Raw genomic sequence first — 26,192 nt, 5'->3', positions numbered from 1 at the left:
TAAAAATAAATTACTAAATGTAGCTAACATTTAGATAGTTAATCCAGAGATTTTTTCCTTTTGACTTGATACGGCAGTCTCGTCCAGATCATCATCAGCATTTGTAGTTCTTTGATAGCCACATTAGCAGCTAATTAGCGTTTAATTTTTATTTTTTTTATTTTTTTTTGGGGGGGGGGGGGTAAATACAGGTGAATATATTGATAAAAGTGAACTTGTCCTAGAGAGAATTACATGGTTATCAAAAATGTCACCTTATGTCTACCAGATGCACATGCGTTTTGCCATATGTTGTTTTTACCGGATGTCTAGTCTGCATTTTTCCTACTTGATGCACATGTGCTTCGCAAGGCAGCAGAACAGTTTGCAGAATGGAGAAGACTATTTTCGCCCTGTTCGAACAAAGCTAATAATTAGAACAGATGGAAGTTATTCTACTATCGACCTACTGGTGTCATAGGCTGGCAGAGCTACCAACAGACTGGCGCGCACAAGGGCGCATTACAACAATGAATCAATTTTATTTCTACAGTGCATTCGGAAAGTATTCAGACCCTCTGACTTTTTCCACATTTTGTTATGCTACAGCCTTATTCTGAAATGGATTAAATAAATACAAATGTGCTCATCAATCTACACACAATACCCCATAATGACAAAGCGAAAACAGGTTTTTAGAAGTCTTGATAAATAAAAAACAGAAATACCTTATTTACATAAGTATTCAGAGCCTTTATGAGACTCGAACTTGAGCTCCATTGCATCCTGTTTCCATTGATCTTCCTTGATGTTTCTACAACTTAATTGGAGTCCACCTGTGGTAAACCCAATTGATTGGACATGATTTGGAAAGGCACACGCCTGTGTATATAAGGTCCCACAGTTGACCGTGCATGTCAGAGCAAAAACCAAGCCATGAGGTCGAAGGAATTGTCCGTAGAGCTCTGAGACAGGATTGTATCGAGGCACAGATCTGGGGAGGGGTACCAAAACATGTCTGCAGCATTGAAGGTCGCCAAGAACACAGTGGCCTCCATCATTCTTAAATGGAAGACGTTTGGAACCACCAAGACTTTTCCTAGAGCTGGCTGCCCGGCCAAACTGAGCAATCGAGGAGAAGGTCCTTGGTCAGGGAGGTGACCAAGAACCCGATGGTCACTCTGACAGAGCTTCAGAGTTCCTCTGTGGAGATGGGAGAACCTTCCAGAAGGACAACCATCTCTGCAGCACTCCACCAATCAGACCTTTTTATGGTAGTGGCCAGATGGAAGCCACTCCTCAGTAAAAGGTACATGAAACCTCGCTTGGAGTTTGCCAAAAGGCACCTAAAGGACTCTCAGACCATGAGAAACAAGTTTCTCTGGTCTGATGAAACCAAGATTGAACTCTTTGGCCTGAATTCCAAGCGTCACGTCTGGAGGAAACCAGGCACCACTCATCACATGGCCAATACCATCCCTACGGTGAAGCATGGTGGTGGTGGCAGCATCATGCTGTGGGGATGTTTTTCAGCGGCAGGGACTGGGAGACTAGTCAGGATTGAGGGAAAGCTGAACGGAGCGAAGTACAGAGATCCTTTATGAAAATCTGCTCCAGAGCGCTCACGACCTCCGCCTGGGAAGAAGGTTCACCTTCCAACAGGACAACGACCCTAAACACACAGCCAAGACAACGCAGGAGTGGCTTCGGGACAAGTCTCTGAATGTCCTTGAGTGGCCCAGCCAGAACCCGGACTTGAACCCGATCTAACATCTTTGGAGAGACCTGAAAAATAGCTGTGAAGCGATGCTCCCCATCCAACCTGACAGAGCTTGAGAGGATCTGCAGAGAAGAATGGGAGAAACTCCCCAAATACAGGTGTGCCAAGCTTGTAGCATCATACTCGAGGCTGTAATCGTTGCCAACGGTGCTTCAACAAAGTACTGAGTAAAGGGTCTGAATACTTATCTAAGTATTTCAGTTTATTGTATTTTTTATTTTTGCAAAAATTTCTACACCTGTTTTTGCTTTGTCGTTATGGGGTATTGTGTGTAGATTGAGGGGAAATAAACAATTTAATCAATTTTAGAATAAGGCTGTAACGGAACAAAAGTGAAGGGGTCTGAATACTTTCCGAATGCACTGTATATCAGAACAAGTGTCAGGGCTGCAGTTTTTAAGGCTTTTACACTGGTGGTTCCAACTTCCCAGGGATACTTTTTACCATCTCTGCAAATACCAAAGTTGCCAATAAAGTACTATATACTGTACCCACGTTATATTTATTCATTTTGGGTAATTTTATTCTTGAAACATTCCAAAGAATATACCATACTGTCAGTTTCCATTCTCTGTTTCATTCAAAATGTATGTAGTTCTTTTATCTTTTTTTTTTTCTTACTGTCTCCTAGCACATTGACTCTTGGCATCTTAAGAGGGCGGTATTTGGCATGTGTTGGCCGGGACTCACTAAGTCAGGAGGACAGACAGTTGATGAAGAGAGTGGTAGAGGAGGAACTGATGAGGATGCAGGTAAAGACGTTTGTGAGTAGATACGATTTTGTCAATCAATACATCTCCCTCAGACCTGGATCAAATTGGCAAGTACTTTAATTGCACTCAATTTAGTTTGCCCAGTACAATGGAACCAATTGAATAGTCTCAAAAGTGCAAAGCCTAAACCTAAATCAAGCAGACCGCAAGTACTTTCACGTGTAGGCTATGTCGATGTATTTGTAAGTAAAGATTTTGACATATATTTGACCCAGAACTGCTGTCCTACCATCTTTCACAGTTTGATGCCCCATAACTTTTGATAAAATACTTCCTTTCTCCATTGAGTACACACAGATCTGAAGTGATTAGGTGAAAAGATGCCCGCTACAGATCTTGGGTGGTCAGGAGTGTGGAAGGAAGAATTAAGTACATTCCGTTCTTAAATACACTCAACAAAAATATAAACACAACATGGAAAGTGTTGGTCCCATGTTTCATGAGCTGAAAAAAGGATCCCAGAAGTTTTACAGACCCACAAAAATAGTATTTCTCACATTTTGTGCACAAATTTCTTTACATTCGTGTTAGTGAGCATTCCTCCTTTGCCAAGATAATCCATCAACTTGACAGGTGTAGCATATCAAGAAGCTGATTAAACAGTGTGATCATTACACAGGTGCACCTTGTGCTGGGTACAATAAAAGGGTACTCTAAAATGTGCAGTTTTGTCACACAACACAATGCCACAGATGTCTCAAGTTTTGAGGGAGTGTGCAATTGGCATGCTGACTGCAGGAATGTCCACCAGAGCTGTTGCACAAGAATGTAATATTAATTTCTCTACCGTAAGCTGCCTCCAACATCGTTTTGGAGAATTTCGCAGTACGTCCAACCGGCCTTACAACCGCAGACCATGTGTAACCATGCCAGCCCAGGACCTCCACATCTGGCTTCCTCACCCGGACAGCTGATGAAACTGTGGGTTTGCACAACTGAAGAATTTCTGCACAAACTGTCAGAAGCTCATCACCTCGTCTCACCAGGGTCTTGACCTGACTGCAGTTTGTCATCGTAACTGACTTCAGTGGGCAAATGCTCACCTTCGATGGCCATTGGAACGCTGGAGAAGTGCGCTCTTCGTGGATGAATAGCGGTTTCAACTTTTACCTGGCAGCGTGTATAGCGTCGTTTGAGCGATTGAATTTTATCGATGGCAATTTTAATGCATTGTTGTGCCATTCATCCGCCTCCATCACTTCATGTTTCAGCAGGATAATACACGGCCCCATGTCACAAGGATCTGTACACAATTCCTGGAAGCTGAAAATGTCCCAGATCTTCGATGGCCTGCATACTCACCAGACGTGTCATCCATTGAGCATGTTTGGGATGCTCTGGATCGACGTGTACGACAGCGTGTTCCAGTTCCCGCCAATGATATGGGACAACATTCCACAGGCCACAATCAACAGCCTGATCAACTCTGTGCGAAGGACATGTGTCGCGCTGCATGAGGCAAATGGTGGTCACGCCAGACTGACTGGTTTTCTTATTTTATTTTTAGGTATCTGTGACCAACAGATGCATGTCTGTATTCCCAGCCATGTGAAATCCATAGATTAGGGCCTAATGAATTTACAGTGCATTCGGAAAGTATTCAGACCCTTTGACTTTTTCCACAATTTGTTACGTTACAGCCATATTCTAAAATGGATTAGGTCGTTTTTTTCCCCCCTCAATCTACATACACTACCCCATATTGACAAAGAAAAAACTGGTTCAACGGTTCTATAGAGTTTCTTCGGAGAAGCTGCGTTGTCTGGATGCTGAGGTCCGGTACATGCTGGAGAGTAAAATATGTTTGCCAATAAAAAAATAAAAAATAAAGGTCTGAAAAAACATTTACATAAGTATTCAAACCCTTTGCTCAGTACTTTGTTGAAGCGCCTTTTGCAGCGATTACATCCTCGAGTCTTCTTGGGTATGACGCTACAAGCTTGGCACACCTGTATGGGCGGCAGGTAGCTTAGTGGTTAAGAGCGTTGTGCCAGTAACTGAAAGGTCGCTGGTTCTAATCCCCGAGCCGACTAGGTGAAAAATCTGTCTGTGCCCTTGAGCTTAACCCTAATTGCTCATGTAAGTCGCTCTGGATAAGAGTGTCTGCTAAATGACTAAAATGTAAATGTATTTGGGGAGTTTATCCCATTCTTCTCTGCAGATTCTCTCAAGCTCTGTCATGTTGGATGGAGCGTCACTGCACAGCTATTTTCAGGTCTATCCCGATGTGTTCAATCAGGTTCAAGTCCGAGCTCTGGCTGGGCCACTCAATTCAGAGAATTGTCCTGAAGCCACTCCTGCGTTGTCTTGGCTGTGTGCTTAGGATCGTTGTCCTGTTGGAAGGTGAACCTTTCTCCCCAGTCTGAGGTCCTGAGCGCTCTGGAGCAGGTTTTCATGAAGGATCTCTCTGTACTTCGCTCTGTTAATCTTTCCCTTGATCCTGACTAATCTCCAAGTCCCTGCCTCTGAAAAACATTCCCACAGCATCATGCTGCCACCACCATGCTTCACGGTAGGGATGGTGCCAGGTTTCCTCCAGATGTGACACTTGGCATTCAGGCCAAAGAGTTCAATCTTGGTTTCATCAGACCATAGAATCTTGTTTCTCATGGTCAGTATTTAGGTGCTTTTTGGCAAACTCCAAGCGGCCTCTCATGTGCCTTTTACTGAAGAGTGGCTTCCGTCTGGCCACTCTACCATAAAGGCCTTATTGCTGGAGTGCTGCAGAGGTGGTTGTCCTTCTGGAAGGTTCTCCCATCTCCACAGAGGAACTCTGGAGCTCTGTCAGTGACCATCGGGTTCTTGGTCACTTCCCTGACGAAGCCCCTTCTCCCCCGATTGCTCAGTTTGGCCGGGCGGCCAGCTCTAGGAAGAGTCTTGGTGGTTCCAAACTTCTTCCATTTAAGAATGATGGAGGCCACTGTGTTCTTGGGGGACCTTCAATGCTGCAGACATTTTTTGGTACCCTTCCCCAGATCTGTGCCTCGACACAATCCTGTCTTGGAGCTCTACTATTCCTTCGACCTCATGGCTTGGTTTTTGCTCTGACATGCACTGTCATCTGTTGGACCTTATATAGACAGGGGTTTGCCTTCCCAAATCATGTCCAATCAATTGAATTTACCACAGGTGGACTCCAATCAAGTTGTAGGAACATCTCAAGGATGATCAATGAAACATGATGCACCTGAGCTCAATTTAGAGTCTCATAGCAAAGGGTCTAAATACTTTTGTAAAGTAAGGTATTTCTGTTTTTTAATTTTAAATGTGCAAACATTTCATAAAATCTGTTTTCGCTTTGTCATTATGGGGTGTTGTGTGTAGATTGAGGAAAATGAATTTAATCCATTTTAGAATAAGGCTGTAATTTAACAGTGGAAAATGGCTAGGGGTCTGAATACTTTCCCAATGCACTATTTCAATTGACTGATTTCCTTACGAACTGTAACTCAATCAAATCTGTAATTGTTGCGTTTTTATATTTTTGTTCAGTGTAGTTTACTTCGGATGAGAACTCACTACAGTTTTCCAGTCCCAATTAAATTACATTCATTTTCATTGCTCCTGGTAGGTGCATGGTCCGTTTCGGTGCATGCTGTCACGACAGTCCCGAGCTGTTGCATTTTTCAGGAGTTATCTCGATTCGAGCTGGTCTCGGTTATAATCTGACCTGGGACCTCTGCCCCTCTCTCAGGACAGTGACAGTAGTGAAAATGAAACCATTCTCGACGTTACCCCGACACCTCGCCACAACAAGCGGAAGAGGGGTGAGGAGGAGGAGAAAGGAGGCAGGACCAACGCAGATGGATCCAAGGCAAAGAGATCTAGACTTCAGTCGGCCCAATCAGGTAATTTCCAATAGTAGTGGCTCTTGGGTGAAATTCTCCTCATGCAAAACAGCACAGAAATAGTCTGCAGTACTATTGATTGTATTTCTATATATATTAAACTTTTTGTTTTAAGATGTCTGTGAAAAGGTATATTATTAATTAACCTGAGTGAAAATGTGTTGTGACTTGTCCACAACTCAACATAAATAGATGGGACTTCACACATAATATACGTTTTTAATTATAGCGGTGCAAAGAAAATGCTGCCCTTTGTCATAGTGAAAGCCCACAGTGTGTGCTGCAGTTAATATTGCTGGTCAAATATTAACTTGAGACACACATTGCCTATTATGAACCATGCCTATTATGAAGTATTGAGACTCATCCCATGATTTGTTTTAAAGAATTAAGACTTACCATAGAATATTCTATGATGGCCACTGTATTTGAAGCAGTATTTTCTCCAAATCTAATTTAGCGATTTGATAAAAGTAAAATAAAATCTCTTTCAAACAATTTAAGATTCCCCAGATTCTGGAATAGAGAGAGTGGGAAATGGAGAAAGGCAGAGAGAGGAAGAAGATGAGGAGGAGGAGAAGGACATGGGAAGTGATGTAGAGGATGATCAAGTTTCCCAAATCGGCACCAAGAAAAAAAAGGGGGGACACAAAGGAGTACACAATGGTGGGAAGACGGAAATTAGCTCAGAGAGTGAGGTTGAGATCAAAATGGTGAATCGGAGGAAGAGAGAACAAGACTCTGAAGTTGAGGAGAACAAAAAGAAGAAACAAGGAGATGAAACCAACAAACAGGAAAAGGACAATGTCAATTCAGACAGGGACTCTGAAGAGGACAAAAAACAGAAAAGGAAAAGAAGAACGGGAGGAAAAGAAAATGTGGATGTGAAAGTGCAGAGCAAGGGTTTGAAAGGGAACAGAAGGAGGGAGAGTGGAAATGAGGAAAAGGGAAAACCATTGCAAGAAAGAGTGCAGGTTGTTGGGAGTGACTCGGAGCGCATTGGAGAGGCCGAAGTAATGGAACAGAAAAGGGTAAAAAGACAAAGAAATGACAACGACTCCAGGTCAGAGAGTGAGGGAGAAAATAATGCATCTTCAGAGGAAGCCAGCGGGGGAGAGGGTGAGTTATGAAGTGGTGTGTTCATGTGCATGCATAATGTGTCCTAGTAAAGGCCCAAACATAGTGAAAAATCCAGGGATAGGATACCATTTATGAAACCCTAATGACAAGGGTTCAAGTAATGTACTATTTCCCCCTCCCTAAAGTATTTTTATTTTATTTTTTTCTCAGAGGAAACCAAGGAAGTGATGGCTAAGACAAAGGATGAGCCAGCCCAGGACTCCGACTCTGGCTCATCCCTCCCATCATTGGAGGACGAAAAGGAAAGTGAGGAGGTCAGGCCAGAACAGGTGAAAAAGAGGAAGCCTGTGGCTAAGCAGCCAATAAAGGGCGAGGGCAGTGAGAGTGCATCCAAAGGAGGAAAGGTGAGGCCAACTCAAGCACACAGTAGGAACATAGGTAGTTGCCAACACATTTTCACATTCACAATGTATGCTGCATCAGACCTGGTTCAAATACTCAAGTAGAGCTGAAGGTATTGGATCAATATCATACGCAGTATGGTGAAATTACGGGCCAAAGGCAAGGTGGAGCTACTACTATATTGCCCATGCGTCGCCAAATCCCTTCTGATCTATTCAAAGTGTTGCCTGGAAACCCGACGTTGAATTCTATAGAATTCTACGTTGGGCAGAAATTAGCGTTTTGAATCCGAAAAGTTTCCCATCACGACCTCTACAAGACAATGTTAAATACAATTTTATTTGTAATGATACTTTCCTGTGGATAGTTTGTCTCACATTCCTACCACCAAAAGGACCAACCACACAGACAACCAGTAAAGTATGTTAAAATATAATTTTATTCAACATTCTGGTTTGTAGAGGTTGTGAGAGGAAACTTTCCTGATGTAAACGCTAATTTCTGCCAGACGTACAATTCAATGTTTCCAGGCAATACAAAGTGTAGAGGCAAGGGGCTCTTTCTGGACTCTGCCTTAGCCTAATCCTGGAAATATGTGCTCCATCCATGTAACATGAAGGACAACGAGGCGAAGGCGGTGGCCAGGCTGAGGCGTTACATCGCCCTCTGTGGTGTGAGACGGAACTACAAGAAGCTCCTGGATGGCTGCCGCTCCATCAAGTCAAAGGTGGCTGTGCTGAAGAGGGAGCTTGAAGAACTTGGTGTCAAAGGTATTTGGGGGGGCGGGGGCAGGGGCAATGAATTCTAATTCTCTCATTTGGTCCATATGCCCTCGCTCACTCCACCAAATTGAAAATATTTCTAAGGACTGGATAGGTTGTACACAATAGCTCCATGTAGCCTTTCAATTGGTTAATGTGTGAATCCGCTATATTGTTTACACCTATCTGATGCTTTTAAAGTCCCGTTTATACCTGGCGCTAACATGTGTCCTTTGTCCTGATCTTGTCGACATTCTGATTGTGCCCACATTTTCAGACCTACACATGGTATAAAAATGTGTCTTTTATCCGTCCACTGTGCCCGCATTGTGACCAGATTTCCAGGTCCTTGCCTGTATGCATAATTGTTTTAATAATATTAATTTATTTATTTTAAGACTCCTATTGATGCCATAAGTCAATGGTGCCTCCTGTCAATGATTTTGAGGGTGGGATAATAATAATATATTATTTATTATTATAATGATGATTTTAAATGGTTTCACTTTCCAGATGCGTCTACACTTGTAAGTTATCCAGACATGATGCATGCCTGACTACCTCTGAAGGTGATCTGGAAGATCTGATCACAATCAGATCACAATGCGTCTTTTAATCGTCTACACCTGTATAGAAATTTGGGGAGAATCAGAATGTGGACAAGATTAGTACAAAGGACACATTAGCACCAGGTATAAAAGGGGCTTATATCTGTGAGGTGGAGTGAGCCATGGTGGCATCGCTGGACAGTGGAAAACTTGCTGGGAACTAATGGCTTCTGACTCTCCCCTCAGGTCAGCCTTCTATAGAGAAGTGTAAGAATGCCAGACTTAAGAGAGAGGAGGCTCAGGAGTTGGCAGACCTAGATGTCAGCAACATCATAACCACAACAGGTGACATTTTCGCCCACTCCTAAATCAACTGCTTTCCTCTAGATCTTAGCTGATTGCATACCTGACGATGCATTCTGATTGGCTAGGTGTATGTTTTTCTGTTCAATTGCTTTAATAATCTTATCCAATCCTCTCCATCTTTGTTTCAACTTTTGGTACAAGGAATAAGTGTTAGAGCACAAACTGTAGATCTGAAATCAAACTGTAGATCAAATGGACAATAAAGTAAATAAAGTTAGACTGGTTGTAAAAAAAACAGCGGTGTCCGCGGGTCCTTAGTCTTAAGTTCATTTATCTGATTTTTAAAGGCCTTAAGTCTTGTCATAAATTCAATTTTCCAAGGTCTTCGAACATGCGATGGAGATGACTACATTGTTTCCGTTATATTGTGCCACTGCTTAATTGTTGCCACTATTTATTTTTTTACATCAAATAATACTTGAGGCGCACTTTCAAGATGTTAGAGAGCCCTCCACATGTGCACCTCTGTGTGTGCACATAATGTGTGTGTGCGAGTCTGGCCATTGCCAGAGAAGAGATCAAGGTAGCCTATACAATATGATAGACCACAACATTAACTAGGTATGTGACCTCTTACCGAAAACATTTTGCTTACGTCGGTGATTAGGCTACACAACGTTCCTGCAGATTTTTTTGGTTTCTAAAACCATTATTTGGTCAACAGTAAGGTGCATTAACCTGCTTCCTGCTATGAAAGTATCTGCCCCTATTTCGCTTCTGCCTCTCACTCCCGCTCCCCCTTTGCACACAGAGTAAAGGGAGAGACGCATTCTGATAAGCGCAACCATTGAACAATATTTCAAAATGTAATTGCAGGAACGTTTTTTTTTAAACAATGACTGTTACTATTAAAGAGGAGTATAACAATAATTATTTCTTAACTGTCAATATAGAGGAAGTTACACCACTTTACCAACAGAGTATGTAATTGAGATAGGGCTGACCCCATTTAGTCAACTGGTCGATTGTTTGGTCGATAGGCAGTTGGTGACAGAGATTTCTTTAGTCGAGCAGTAGCAAAAAAAAGTATATATACAGTGGCTTGCGAATGTATTCACCCCCCTTGGCATTTTTCCTATTTTGTTGCCCTACAACCTGGAATTAATATGGATGTTTTGGGGGTTTGTATCATTTGATTAACACATCATGCCTACCACTCTGAAGAGGCAAAATATTTTTTCTTGTGAAATAAGACAAAAACAGAACTTGAGCGTGCATATCTATTCACCCCCCTCAATACTTTGTAGAGCCACCTTTTGCAGCAATTACAGCTGCAAGTCTCTTGGGGTATGTCTCTATAAGCTTGGCACATCTAGCCACTGGGATGTTTGCCCATTCTTCAAGGCAAAACTGCTCCAGCTCCTTCAATTTGGATGGGTTCTGCTGGTGTACAGCAATCTTTAAATCATACCACAGATTCTCAATTGGATTGAGGTCTGGGCTTTGACTAGGCCATCCAAGACATTTAAATGTTTCTCCTTAAACCACTCGAGTGTTGCTTTAGCAGTATCCTTAGGGTCATTGTCCTGCTGGAAGGTGAACCTCCGTCCCATTCTCAAATCTCTGGAAGACTGAAACAGGTTTCCCTCAAGAATTTCCCTGTATTTAGCGCCATCCATCATTCCTTCAATTCTGTCCAGTTTCCCAGTCCCTGCCGATGAAAAACATGGTGTTGATGGTGTTCTCGGGGTGATGGTTTGCGCCATACATACTGTAAGTTGCTCTGGATAAGAGCGTCTGCTAAATGACTAAAATGTAAATGCATAGCGTTTTCCTTGATGGCCAAAAGCTCAATTTTAGTCTCATCTGACCAGAGTACCTTCTTCCATATGTTTGGGGAGTCTCCCACATGCCTTTTGGCGAACACCAAACGTGTTTGCTTATTTTTGTCTTTAAGCATGGCTTTTTTCTGGCCACTGTTCAGTAAAGCCCAGCTCTGTGGCGTATACGGCTTAAAGTGGTCCTATTGACAGATACTCCAATCTCCGCTGTGGAGCTTTGCAGCTCCTTCAGGGTTATCTTTGGTGTCTTTGTTGCCTCTCCTTGCCTTGTCCGTGAGTTTTGGTGGGCGGCCCTCTCTTGGCAGGTTTGTTGTGGTGCCATAGTCTTTCAATTTTTTAATAATGGATTTAATGGTGCTCCGTGGGATGTTCAAAGTTTCTGATATTTTTTTATAATCCAACCCTGATCTGTACTTCTCTGCAACTTTGTCCCTGACCTGTTTGGAGAGCTTCTTGGTTTTCATGGTGCCGCTTGCTTGGTGGTGCCCTTTGCTTAGTGGTGTTACAGACTCTGGAGCCTTTCAGAACAGGTGTACAGTGAGGGGAAAAAAGTATTTGATCCCCTGCTGATTTTGTACGTTTGCCCCCTGACAAAAATTATCAGTCTATAATTTTAATGGTAGGTTTATTTGAACAGTGAGAGACAGAATAACAACAAAAAAATCCAGAAAAACGCATGTCAAAAATGTTATAAATTGATTTGCGCTGAGATTAGGAGCACACTCTTAAAGGGAGTGCTCCTAATCTCAGCTTGTTACCTGTATAAAAGACACCTGTCCACAGAAGCAATCAATCAATCAGATTCCAAACTCTCCACCATGGCCAAGACCAAAGAGCTCTCCAAGGATGTCAGGGACAAGATTGTAGACCTACACAAGGCTGGAATGGGCTACAAGACCATCGCCAAGCAGCTTGGTGAGAAGGTGACAACAGTTAGTGCGATTATTCACAAATGGAAGAAACACAAAAGTACTGTCGATCTCCCTCGGCCTGGGGCTCCATGCAAGATCTCACCTCGTGGAGTTGCAATGATCATGAACGATGAGGAATCAGCCCAGAACTACACAGGAGGATCTTGTCAATGATCTCAAGGCAGCTGGGCCATAGTCACCAAGAAAACAATTGGTAACACACTACGCCGTGAAGGACTGAAATCGCGCTGCAGGATTTCAGTCATTCACGGCGTAGTGTGTCCCCCTGCTCAAGAAAGCACATATACAGTGAGGGGGAAAAAGTATTTGATCTCCTGCTGATTTTGTACGTTTGCCCACTGACAAAGACATGATCGGTCTATAATTTTAATGGTAGGTTTATTTGAACATTGAGAGACAGAATAACAACAAAAAAATCCAGAAAAACGCATGTCAGAAATGTTATCAATTGATTTGCATTTTAATGAGGGAAATAACTATTTGACCCCTCTGCAAAACATGACTTAGTACAGTGGGGAAAAAAAGTTTTTAGTCAGCCACCAATTGTGCAAGTTCTCCCACTTAAAAAGATGAGAGAGGCCTGTAATTTTCATCATAGGTACACGTCAACTATGACAGACAAAATGAGAGAAAAAAAATCCAGAAAATCACATTGTAGGATTTTTGATGAATTTATTTGCAAATTATGGTGGAAAATAAGTATTTGGTCAATAACAAAAGTTTCTCAATACTTTGTTATATACCCTTTGTTGGCAATGACACAGGTCAAACATTTTCTGTAAGTCTTCACAAGGTTTTCACACACTGTTGCTGGTATTTTGGCCCATTCCTCCATGCAGATCTCCTCTAGAGCAGTGATGTTTTGGGGCTGTCGCTGGGCAACACAGACTTTCAACTCCCTCCAAAGATTTTCTACGGGGTTGAGATCTGGAGACTGCCTAGGCCACTCCAGGACCTTGAAATGCTTCTTACGAAGCCACTCCTTCGTTGCCCGGGCGGTGTGTTTGGGATCATTGTCATGCTGAAAGACCCAGCCACGTTTCATCTTCAATGCCCTTGCTGGTGGAAGGAGGTTTTCATTCAAAATCTCACGATACATGGCCCCATTCATTATTTCCTTTACACGGATCAGTCGTCCTGGTTCCTTTGTAGAAAAACAGCCCCAAAGCATGATGTTTCCACCCCCATGCTTCACAGTAGGTATGGTGTTCTTAGGATGCAACTCAGCATTCTTTGTCCTCCAAACACGACGAGTTGAGTTTTTACCGAAAAGTTATATTTTGGTTTCATCTGACCATATGACATTCTCCCAATCCTCTTCTGGATCATCCAAATGCACTCTAGCAAACTTCAGACGGGCCTGAACATGTACTGGCTTAAGCAGGGGGACACGTCTGGCACTGCAGGATTTGAGTCCCTGGCGGTGTAGTGTGTTACTGATGGTAGGCTTTGTTACTTTGGTCCCAGCTCTCTGCAGAGAAATCAACTGTGGGAGCAATTATTAGGAAATGGAAGACATAAAAGACCACTGATAATCACCCTCGATCTGGGGCTCCACGCAAGATCTCACCCCGTGTGGTTCTGGGATTTTTGCTCACCGTTCTTGTGATCATTTTGACCCCACGGGGTGAGATCTTGCGTGGAGCCCCAGATCGAGGGAGATTATCAGTGGTCTTTTATGTCTTCCATTTCCTAATAATTGCTCCCACAGTTGATTTCTTCAAACCAAGCTGCTTACCTATTGCAGATTCAGTCTTCCCAGCCTGGTGCAGGTCTACAATTTTGTTTCTGGTGTCCTTTGACAGCTCTTTGGTCTTGGCCATAGTGGAGTTTGGAGTGTGACTGTTTGAGGTTGTGGACAGGTGTCTTTTATACTGATAACAAGTTCAAACAGGTGCCATTAATACAGGTAATGAGTGGAGGACAGAGGAGCCTCTTAAAGAAGAAGTTACAGGTCTGTGAGAGCCAGAAATCTTGCTTGTTTGTAGGTGACCAAATACTTATTTTCCACCATAATTTGCAAATAAATTCATTAAAAATCCTACAATGTGATTTTCTGGATTTTTTTTTCTCAATTCGTCTGTCATAGTTGAGGTGTACCTATGATGAAAATTACAGGCCTCTCATCTTTTTAAGTGGGAGAACTTGCACAATTGGTGGCTGACTAAATAGTTTTTTCCCCCACTGTACTTGGTGGTAAAACCCTTGTTGGCAATCAGAGGTCAGATGTTTCTTGTAGTTGGCCACCAGGTTTGCACACATCTCAGGAGGGATTTTGTTCCACTCCTCTTTGCAGATCTTCTCCAAGTCATTAAGGTTTCGAGGCTGACGTTTGGCAACTCGAACCTTCAGCTCCCTCCACAGATTTTCTATGGGATTAAGGTCTGGAGACTGGCTAGGCCACTCCAGGACCTTAATGTGCTTCTTCTTGAGCCACTCCTTTGTTGCCTTGGCTGTGTGTTTTGGGTCATTGTCATGCTGGAATACCCATCCACGACCCATTTTCAATGCCCTGGCTGAAGGAAGGAGGTTCTCACCCAAGATTTGACGGTACATGGCCCCGTCCATCATCCCTTTGATGCAGTGAAGTTGTCCTGTCCCCTTAGCAGAAAAACACCCCCAAAGCATAATGTTTCCACCTCCATGTTGTGGGGATGGTGTTCTTGGGGTCATAGGCAGCATTCCTCCTCCTCCATACACGGCGAGTTGAGTTGATGCTAAAGTGCCTTGCAAAAGTTTGGATACACCTACTCATTCAAGGGTTTTTCTTTATTTTTACTATTTTCTACATTGTAGAATAATAGTGAAGACATCAAAACTATGAAATAACACATGAAATCATGTAGGAACCAAAAGTGTTAAACAAATCAAAATATATTTTCTATTTGAGATTCTCCAAATAGCCACCCTTTGCCTTGATGACAGTCGGACGCGAAGGATATCCTACAGACACCCGACAAGGCCTAAATCCCCGTCATTCGGGTCCTTGTAAGGATCCGACAGCTAGCGAGTAAACTGCCTCTTCCATCAATCCTATTAGCCAATGTTCAATCATTTGAAAACAAATTGGACGACCTAATATTAAGGTTATCCTACCAATGGGATATAAAACTTGTAATATCTTTTATGTTTCGTCGTGACTGAACGACGACATTGATAACATACAGCTGGCAACACGGACTTACATATGGGGTAAACAAAACATAAAGTCAAAAATACAACAGAAAATATATATACAGTGTGTGCGAATGTAGTAAGTTATGGAGGTAAGGCAATAAATAGGCCATAGTGCAAAATAGTTACAATTTCGTATTAACACTGGAATGATAGATGTGCAAAAGATTAGCAAAATAAATAACAATATGGGGATGAGATAGTTGGGTGGGCTAATTACAGATGGGCTGTGTACAGGTGCAGTGATCGGTAAGCTTCTCTGACAACTGAAGATTAAAGTTAGTGAGGGAGATAAGTCTCCAGCTTCAGAGATTTTTGCAGTTCGTTGCAGTCATTGGCAGCAGAGAACTGGAAGGAATGGTGGCCAGAGGAGGTGTTTGCTTTGGGGATGACCAGTGAGATATACCTGCTGGAGCACAGACTACGGGTGGGTGTTGCTATGGTGACCAGTGAGCTAAGATAAGATGGGGATTTGCCTAGCAGTGATTTATAGATGACCTGGAGCCAGTGGGTTTGGCGACGAATATGTAGTGAGGGCCAGCCAACAAGAGCGTACAGGTCACAATGGTGGGTAGTATATGGGGCTTTGGTGACAAAACAGATGGCACTGTGATAGACTACATCCAATTTGCTGAGTTGAGTGTTGGAAGCTATTTTGTAAATGACTTCGCCGAAGTCAAGGATCGGTAGGATAGTCAGTTTTACGAGGGCATGTTTGGCAGCATGAGTGAAGGCTTTGTTGCGAAATAGGAAGCCGACTCTAGATTTAACTTTTGATTGGAGATGCTTAATGTGAGTCTGGAAGGAGAATTTATGGTCTAACCAGACACCTAGGTATTTGTAGTTGTCCACATACTCTAGGTCAGACCCGCCGAGAGTAGTTATTCTAGTTGGGTGGGCGTGTGCAAGCAGCGTTCGGTTGAAGAGCATGCATTTAATTTTACTAGTGTTTAAGAGCAGTTGGAGGCTACGGAAGGAGTGTTTTTATGGCGTTGAAGCTCGTTTGGAGGTTTGTTAACACAGTGTCCAATGAAGGGCCAGATGTATACAAAATGGTGTCGTCTGCATAGAGGTGGATCCGAGCGTCACCAGCAGCAAGAGCGACGACATTGATATACACAGAGAATAGAGTCGGCCCGAGAATTGAACCCTGTGGCACCCCCATAGAGACTGCCATAGGTCCAGACAACAGGCCCTCCGATTTGACACATTGAACTCTCTCTGAGAAGTAGTTGGTGAACCAGGCGAGGCAGTCATTAGAGCAAACAAGGCTATTTAGTCTGCCAATAAGAATGCGGTAGTTGACAAAGTCGAAAGCCTTGGCCAGGTTGATGAAGACGGCTGCGCAGTACTGTCTTTTATCAATCGCGGTTATAATATCGTTTAGGACCTTGAGCGTGGCTGAGGTGCACCCATGACCAGCTCGGAAACCGGATTGCATAGCGGATAAGGTACGGTGGGATTCGAAATGGTCGGTGATCTGTTTGTTAACTTGGCTTTCAAATACTTTCGAAAGGCAGGGCACGATGGATATAGGTCTGTAACAGTTTGGATCTAGAGTGTCACCCCCTTTGAAGAGGGGGATAACCGCGGCAGCTTTCCAATCTCTGGGGAGCTCAGAAGTTACGAAAGAGAGGTTGAACAGGCTGGTAATAGGGGTGCGACAATTTCGGCAGCTAATTTTAGAAAGGGTCCAGATTGTCTAGCCCAGATGATTTGTAGGGGTCCAGATTTTTCAGCTCTTTCAGAACATCAGCTGTCTGAATTTGTGTGAAGGCAAGTTGCAGAGCTGGTGGCCGGGGTAATGGTAGCCAGGTGGAAAGCATGGCCAGCCATAGCAAAATGCTTGTTGAAATTCTCGATTATTGTAGATTTATCGGTGGTGACAGTGTTTCCTAGCCTCAGTGCAGTTGGGGGAGGTGCTCTTATTTTCCATGGACTTTACAGTGTCCCAAAACTTTTTGGAGTTAGTGATACAGGATGCAAATTTCTGTTTCATAGCCGAGCATTCAGAGGTCGAGACCGCAGGTGTGGGAGGGAGAGGGAGAGATCCTGTGAACAGGTCAGGGTTCCATAGCTACAGGCAGATCAGCTGAAACTGGATCAGCAGCACGACCAGGTGGGACAGGAAAAGCCATGAGTCGTCAGGCCAGTTTGTCCTGAGGCATGGTCCTAGGGCTCAGATCCTCCGGGAGGGGAGAGATGGGAGAATTAGAGGGAGCATACTTAAGTTCACACAGGACACCAGACAAGACAGTACAATTACACCAGATAGGACAGACTGACCCTAGCCCCCCAGTACATAGACTATTGCAGCATATATACTGGAGACTGAGACGGTGGGGTCGGGGGACACTGTTGCCCCGTCCAACGATACCCCCGGACAGGGCCAATCAGGCAGGATATAACCCCACCCACTTCGCCTAAGCACAGCCCCCACACTGCTAGAGTGATATCAAGACCACCAAGTTACTATCCTGAGACAAGGCTTAGTTTAGCCCACGAAGATCTCCCCACCGCACAAGCCCGAGGGGGAGCGCAAAACCGGACAGGAAGATCACGTCAATGACTCGACCCACTCAAGTCGAGTATAATGAAAAAAGCCTGGCAGTGATGAAGTCATTCTCTCTTCCACTCTAAGCCAGGAGAGACTAACATGCATGTAATTCATGTTAGCTCTCAGTGTACTTTTAAGGGCCAGCCGTGCTGCCCTGTTCTGAGCCAACTGCAATTTTCCCTCCTTGTGGCACCTAACTACACTACTGAACAGTAGTCTAGGTGCGACAAAACTAGGGCCTGTAGGACCTGCCTTGTTGATAGTGTTGTTAAGAAGGCAGAGCAGCACAATTATGGACATACTTCTCCCCATCTTAGCTACTGTTGTATCAATATGTAATAGGGTCAGAGGCAGGGAAAACCAGTGGAGAGAAGGGAGCCGGCCAGGCAGATACAGCAAGTGCGGTTCGTCACTCCAGTGCCTTGCTGTTCACCTTCGCACCTGGGCCAGACTGCACTCAATCATAAGACCTACTGAAGAGAGGAGTCTTCAGTAAAGTCTTAAAGGTCAAGACCAAGTCGTCTGAGTCTCTCACATGGATAGGCAGACCATTCTATAAAAATGTTGCTCTATAGGGGAAAGCCCAGACTCCAGCTGTTTGCTCACTGAATGAGGGAATTATTTTACTATACTTTTTGGTTGTAGGCTAATGTTCTAATGTTATAGCATAATACCGCCAGGAGAGCTACTGGGTGTATAGACTTTTGTTCCAGCCCTACTGTTAACACCAGATTCCACAAATCAACTGCTCAACTAGACCTTGTTAAACTGACTCGGGTGTGTCTGAGCAGTGCTGGATCATAAGCCTGCACACCTAGTGGCCTAGCTCTCCAGATGAAGAGTTGGCCAGAGTTTTACTTTAGAGGCTGCTTCTGCCTATAGAAATCACTGGCCACTTAAATAAATTGAACACTAGTCACTTCAATAATGTTTACATATCTTGCATTACTCATCTCAAATGTTTATATACTGTATTCTATAATATTGTACTGCATCTTAGTCCATGCCGCTCTGTCATTGCTCGTTCATATAAACTCAGCAAAAAAAGAAACGTCCTCACTGTCAACTGCGTTTATTTTCAGCAAACTTAACATGTGTAGATATTTGTATGAACATAACAAGATTCAACAACTGAGACATAAACTGAACAAGTTCCACAGACATGTGACTAACAGAAATGGAATAATGTGTCTCTGAACAAAGGCGGGGTCCAAATCAAAAGTAACAGTCAGTTTCTGGTGTGGCCACTAGCTGCATTAAGTACTGCAGTGCATCTCCTCCTCATGGACTGCACCAGATTTGCCAGTTCTTGCTGTGAGATGTTACCCCACTCTTCCACCAAGTCATCTGCAAGTTCCCGGACATTTCTGGGGGGAATGGCCCTAGCCCTCACCCTCCGATCCAACAGGTCACAGATGTGCTCAATGGGATTGAGATCCAGGCTCTTCGCTGGCCATTGCAGAACACTGACATTCCTGTCTTGCAGGAAATCAAGCACAGAACGAGCAGGATGGCTGGTGGCATTGTCATGCTGGAGGGTCATGTCAGGATGAGCCTGCAGGAAGGGTACCACATGAGGGAGGAGGATGATGTCTTCCCTGTAACGCACAGCGTTAAGATTGCCTGCAATGACAACAAGCTCAGTCTGATGATGCTGTGACACACCTCCACCTCCAAATCGAAATCCTCCACCTCCAAATCGATCCCGCTCCAGAGTACAGGCCTCGGTGTAACGCTCATTCCTTCGACGATAAACGTGAATCTGACAATCACCCCTAGTGAGACAAAACCGCGACTCGTCAGTGAAGAGCACTTTTTGCCAGTCCTGTCTGGTCCAGCGACGGTGGGTTTGTGCCCATAGGCGACGTTGTTGCCGGTGATGTCTGGTGAGGACCTGCCTTACAACAGGCCTACAAGCCCTCAGTCCAGCCTCTCAGCCTATTACGGGCAGTCTGAGCACTGATGGAGGGATTGTGCGTTCCTGGTGTAACTCAGGCAGTTGTTGTTGCCATCCTGTACCTGTCCCGCAGGTGTGATGTTCGGATGTACCGATCCTGTGCAGGTGTTGTCTCCCTGTAGCGCTGTCTTAGGTGTCTCATTACGGACATTGCAATTTATTGTCCTGGCCACATGCAGTCCTCATGCCTCCTTGCAGCATGCCTAAGGCACGTTCACGCAGATAAGCAGGGACCCTGGGCATCTTTCTTTTGGTGTTTTTCAGAGTCAGTAGAAAGGCCTCTTTAGTGTCGTAAGTTTTCATAACTGACCTTAATTGCCTACCGTCTGTAAGCTGTTAGTGTCTTAACGACTGTTCCACAGGTGCATGTTCATTAATTGTTTATGGTTCATTGAACAAGCATGGGAAACAGTGTTTAAACCCTTTACAATGAAGATCTGTAAATTCGTAAAAATCCAAATAACTTATATTTTGAAAGATGGTCCTGAAAAAGGGACGTTTCTTTTTTTGCTGAGTTTATGTATATTCTTAATTCCATTCCTTACTTTGATTTTTGTGTGTTGGGTATATGTTGTGAAATTGTTAGATATTACTGCACTGTTGGCGCTAGAAGCACAAGCATTTCGCTACACCCGCAATAACATCTGCTAAACACGTGTATGTGACAAATAAAATTTGATTTGATTTGAACAGTGCTGTATATTTGACTTCAAGGCTTTTTTTCAGTGGTATCGTTATGGTATCGAGTATCATTATAGTTGGTATTGGTATCGAAGCCAAAATTCTGAACACTTAGTTTATGATCTTAAGCGTCTTAACATTTTAGTCAACAGATATGATTACCTTTTGAGGCTACCTGTATATGTGTAATGTTTATATTTAAACAAAATACAGAAAGCACTTTCAGTACAGTGGAACGCAGATTCACAATATATTCTATGCTGGTACAGCGCATTAGCAGACGGACTCATTCGTTTGGTCCATTACGAGTAATGATTAGCACATTGGGGTAGCCTAAACAAATGCAGATAGCAAACCCCATACTTAAGCCATCTATAGCTTTGCCACTATGCTATTACATCTGTTAGGCTACAGGAGAATGCTCATTGCTAAAATAGCATACCTGCCTGAGGCATGTGATGCATGTAGGCTATAGCCTTTGATGAAAGAGCCAGCCCTAAAAATACGGGAATATTAGCAGGTGTGTGGCACACGCAGACCTCAACTTCTATTACATTGTATTCAAAGTGGCATTAAATGCAAAATATGTCTCTAAACAGGATTTAAAAATCTCAGTGTTATCTGCCTTTCTGACCGGACAGGGTAAATTACCTATGCTCTAATGACACTGCTGCTAACTAAATTACATATCTACTCACTCAACATAAATCAATGTGTCACTTTGGCTATTAGTGAAGACCTATGAAGACTGAAAGTGGTAGGGTAAAACAAAGAAAATGTTTACATTGATGGACGTACTAACTGATAAATGACCTATTAATGTTCTCCCTCCCTCAGGTCGTCCAAAGCGGAGAGGGGTGTCCATATGGCAGCAACAGTCCTCCCCTCCATCCTCTGCTTATAAGCGTGTAGTCAACTCAAGCTCAGACAGTGAAGAGGACAGTCACGCAGGCAGGGGGCGCAAGAGAGCCACAGACTGGAGTAACCTGCAGGGGATCATCAGTGATGGAGCAGACAGCGACTGACAGGCTGTGCTCTTCTGGCCAGGAGGATCAAGTTGCCTCCAGACTAGAGGTCTTCACAGGTCCAAAAAGTTGGACCTGTTCCGAAATGGACCTGGGGCTTTCCCACCCGGACACGATATGCATAAAATGTGGGTCCGTGAAGACCTCTACTCCTTTTTTTTACATTTTAGTCATTTAGCAGACGCTATTATCCAGAGCGACTTACAGTTAGTGAGTGCATACATTTTCATACTCCAGACTTTTGCATTTTCCTCTACACTATGAAAGTTTAGTTGCTAGTTGTTTACCGCCCATTTTGGCTTAATGTTGTCTGTATGGTTCTCTGATACACATATTATATGATTAAGGCCTAGATTCAATCAGATCAAGCGTTAACCAGCGATAGCAAACACTTGCATAGCAGATGTTTTGGCAGTGTCAGAGGTGGAACTGTGTTAGAGCCGTCAAATAGGTGAGCAGCTGCTCTTGCGATTATTGTCACAAAGCCACACCCGCTCCACTCTTGTTAAAGTTCCGAACGAGGAAGTGTAGGCTATATATAAATAATTACGCTCAAATTGAAAAATCATAAACGAAATCATAAGGATTTCTATCATCCTAATCGAGGTGTAGATTGCATCTTCTCATTTCAGTGTTCGAACGTGGCGGCAAGGGATTTCTGTTATGCGCGACTCCGTGCAGCCAATGGCAATGTCCACATTAGGTGTAATGCTTGGAGCCACTTTGTGGATTTGACAGCTCTAAAGCAGTTTGACCTCTGACACCACATGTTGGCTAAAGCGGATCTGATTGAATAGAGCCCTAAATCAGTTTCTTCCCTCATTAAAACACACTCCTTAGTTGTAGGCTAAACAAACCTTTGCAATATAAGCTTTTGCCTTAACCTTAACTACTTGCCATGTACAAAGAAAAAAATTCAAATTCTTGTATATAGGTTAAATAGGTACGCAAATGACTATTTTCCTTCTATTGTCTTACAGTTTGAGACACGTTAGGTTAACTGTTCAATCTAGTGTGTGATTTATATTACTATTAGTGCTGTGTTCTGTTCCACTTAAATCGTGATTTAATAAAGGTTTAGATTTGTATAAATAGTACGCTTGTCTGTCCTTTTCATTGCTCAAATAAGGTTGACACCGGTTGCATTTCAATTTGAACATTCTCAGATATTAGAATGACACTAGCACCACCCTGTCCTTTAAATCCCCCTATTCAAATCCCCTAATCAAATCATAAAGTGACTTCACTTCACAATCAATTTTAGATACTTTCGGATTATTTGGACATGATGCGTGAAAAATGCTAATATCGGTTTGGCTTGAATGAGATTCGTGCCACAAATGCTAAAACATTAGCATTTGGAAACGGTGCCAGGGAAATAAAACCAAAGCAACGATTGCTGTCATAACTTGCCCGTAGCCTGGGGTTTTTCATTCCACTGATTCTGTTTGGACTTAAGTCCCACCCCGTTTTGTTCCGTTTGCTTCTGTCCAAGAAACGTTTTGCAACAGAATTGGCAGAATTAAAATACCCCTGCTTACAGGGTAAAGAAATCAACAAGATTTTATTTTTTTATTTGGGCGAACTAACCCTTTAATCCAATCCTAAAAGTATTTTACGTGATCATGAGCAGCAGTAGTTCCTGGTTTTCGGTTTTTGTTATTGATTATTTGGACAAAGATTGGGCGGCTTGCTTTTCAAGCTATAATTGGCTATATCGTAACAAGCAAACATTTTGCTTTTTACCCATGATAAACACGGGTGAAATTAGCAGAAGGGAGGTGTTTTGCCTTGATCACACCGACAGTGTCATTGCGCAAAATGGTACGCACCATCATCTGGATATGTGTGCAACAAAAGTTCAACATTCACCTTCTGCTACCATTTCTGTCAAGCTGTCTATGCATACAGGTTGACGCTTACGTTCGAGAATTCTAACGTATGCACCACACATAACGTGCTGCAACTGCCTCTGCAACGCAATGCTGCAAGGCAGATGCAGCGTTCCATTTTGAAATGAATGTACTTCTGGTGTGCCAAAATGCAAAGATCGGTGTGATCGAGGAGTTCCCATTTGCGAGGGAGGAGACTTCGCTTCCTTCCTTTGCACAAAGGTAATCGCAAGTAAAACAGGAAATGACAAACTTTCGCGAGATGATAATTTTTACTTCTGGGTAATCGTGATTACCCAGACGGTAATACATTTGTACCCTGGCGAGCAGTTCGTACATAAGACATTTTCCATTTAGGCTGCAAAGGCTTTGATTTCGTCCTTAGCTTGATTTAATGGCGAGAATGCTAACACCAAATATGTTTTATAACTAACCCAAGATAGACCAGAGCCTTTCGTTTCCAATGGGAGCAAATTAATCATAGTGGGCAGAACAAGTGTAACGGTGTTGCTTCCGTCCCTCTCCTCGCCCCTACCTGGGCTTGAACCAGGGACACACTGCACACAGACAACAGTCACCCTCGAAGCATCGTTACCCATTGCGCCACAAAAACAACTACTTCAAGGTCTGAGTGAGTGACGTCACCGATTGAAACGCTACTAGCGCGCACCGCTAACTAGCTAGCCATTTCACACCGGTTACACAAGCAAGGTGGGCAGAGCCAAGCCAAGCACAATCACTGAGATCCTATTGGCGCATTTTTGTATTTACATTTTACTCATTTAGCAGGCGCTCTTATCCAGAGCGACTTACAGGAGCAATTAGGGTTACGTGCCTTGCTCAAGGGCACATCGACAGATTTTTCACCTAGTTGGCTCGGGGATTAGAACCAGCAACCTTTCGGTTACTGGCACAACGCTCTTAACCACCACTAAGCTACCTGCCGCCATATTTCCGTTAGGGAACGCTGTCTATGTGCAATAACTCAATAAGCCCTTGCACTTCTTCTAAACAACGTAATTATTTAGAAACTTAGGCAAAGGGTAAAGTTTACAAAATGCAGTCAACTCTGTTACAGATTCTAGTTTTGGAAACAGAAATCTGTATGGAGATCAAATTTTTAATCGATGAGAAAATTTGCAGAATGTCGGCCCAAATTCTTCTCTCACTGCCGGTCACTGGGCTTCCTCTCATCACCATATTTGGTAGTTAGTGGAAACGCCAACCATATGCTTCACATTTATACATCCGGTGAAATATCTGGCTCATTGTTCCGTCTGAGCTAACGCCATGCTAATGCCTAGGAATGCTACTTCATGATGTTGCGCCCTGCGTTCAGCCAGGGGTTAACCCACAGAGTTTCTAAACCCAGACGCCTCGGTCACACCGACAGTGTTATTGCATTTTGATACGCTAGAAGTACATTCATTTCTAATGGAATGCTGCGTTTGCCTTGCAGCATTGCGTTGCAAAGGCAGTTGCAGTGCGTTCTGTGTGGTGCATACATTGGATTTATCGAATGTATGCGTCAAACTGTATGCGTAGACGGCTTCACAGAAATGGTAGCAGAAGGTGAATGTTGAGCTTTTGTTGCGCACATATCCAGATGATGCTGCGCACCATTTTGCGCAATGACACTGTCGGTGTGATCGAGGCAAGAGGCACAACATCGCTATACTTCTGGGAACGCTTGCGAAACAGACCAGGCTGTGGTTTGCGAAGTCAATGAGAGAAGGGTAAAAATTCTTCCTTAGTAAATTTTCTCAATTTAAAGGCAAACCTAGGTTCGAGCAGGTGTCTTAAGTAGTTGAACATATTATTACTCCAACCTCGTGAAAGTGACAAACTGACACGTTTTCATTTTCGTCAAAAGCAACTTTATATCGAAGGAGTGCAATTCGCCCCAATGATGTTTCTACGCATTAGCTTAGCTAGCCAATTCTCGCCATGACATCGCCTACAAGTGTGATCAGGGATTTCTATTGGAGAAGCAGTTTCTGCCTATCTTCATACTGTACTGTCTTTGGTTAACCTAATGTAGCAGGCGTAAAAGAAAACGCCTGAGCGAAGTTACCACATCTGTTTTTTTTGCAGAAAAGGAAGCTAGGTGCAATTAGCTGTATCCCTGTAAACCGGATACATCCGGTTATTGGCAACTCCACTAAGACTAGCCAGGGGTAAACAACAGACTGCTGCAACCTGACTGGCTGAACGTGATACACAACATCCGGGACTAGCGTTTCTAGCATGGTGGTGGAAAATGGTGTTTCATAAAGAAAGTACGCATATTTTCCACCACAAAAATGTAGCCTTCTCGACATTAAATCGAGTTAAGGAGGAAATTGAAGCCTTTGCAGCCTGAATGGAGAATTTTATGAAAGAACCGGTCGCCAGGGGACATGTCTGTATTACAGGCAGGGCACCTCGAGTCCAGACGATAGTGGAGAACCATAGCGCCAACTAGCGGACCAGGCTATGATTGTGTGCATCTGTAGCTACTAGCTGGTGCTCATTACATTACATTCCTTGAGAGCAACAACATTTTACATGTTTTATTTGAAACATTTGGCTTCATTTATTTACACAACATAAACCATAACGTCATTTTTGAGAAATAGCTAAAAAACTGGGTGTAGATACAATACAAGGAGAGAAC

At 43.4% G+C, this 26,192-nt stretch overlaps 1 protein-coding gene across 3 annotated transcripts in view; it reads left to right on the top strand.

Annotated features, from left to right (window-relative positions):
• LOC121569798 (HIRA-interacting protein 3) overlaps nt 1-22,738 on the top strand; it is a 29,519-nt gene extending 6,781 nt beyond the window's left edge. The window contains exons 2-8 of one of the 3 annotated variants that reach the window (XM_041881000.1): nt 2,391-2,511; nt 6,227-6,380; nt 6,885-7,499; nt 7,671-7,864; nt 8,482-8,632; nt 9,418-9,516; nt 21,457-22,738. In XM_041881000.1, coding sequence (XP_041736934.1) covers nt 2,391-2,511; nt 6,227-6,380; nt 6,885-7,499; nt 7,671-7,864; nt 8,482-8,632; nt 9,418-9,516; nt 21,457-21,644 — 1,522 coding nt within the window. In that variant the 3' untranslated portion in view covers nt 21,645-22,738. Of the gene's footprint in view, nt 1-2,390; nt 2,524-6,226; nt 6,381-6,884; nt 7,500-7,670; nt 7,865-8,481; nt 8,633-9,417; nt 9,517-21,456 lie in introns of all 3 variants that reach the window. The other 2 variants (XM_041880999.1, XM_041881001.1) reach the window with 2 other exon arrangements.
• Nucleotides 22,739-26,192: the final 3,454 nt, after the last annotated feature.

The sequence above is a fragment of the Coregonus clupeaformis genome, chromosome 7 (genome assembly GCF_020615455.1).
Source record: "Coregonus clupeaformis isolate EN_2021a chromosome 7, ASM2061545v1, whole genome shotgun sequence".
Lineage (NCBI taxonomy): Eukaryota > Metazoa > Chordata > Actinopteri > Salmoniformes > Salmonidae > Coregonus > Coregonus clupeaformis.
Note: the sequence above shows the minus strand (reverse complement) of the source record. Positions and strands in the feature narration are given on the sequence as shown.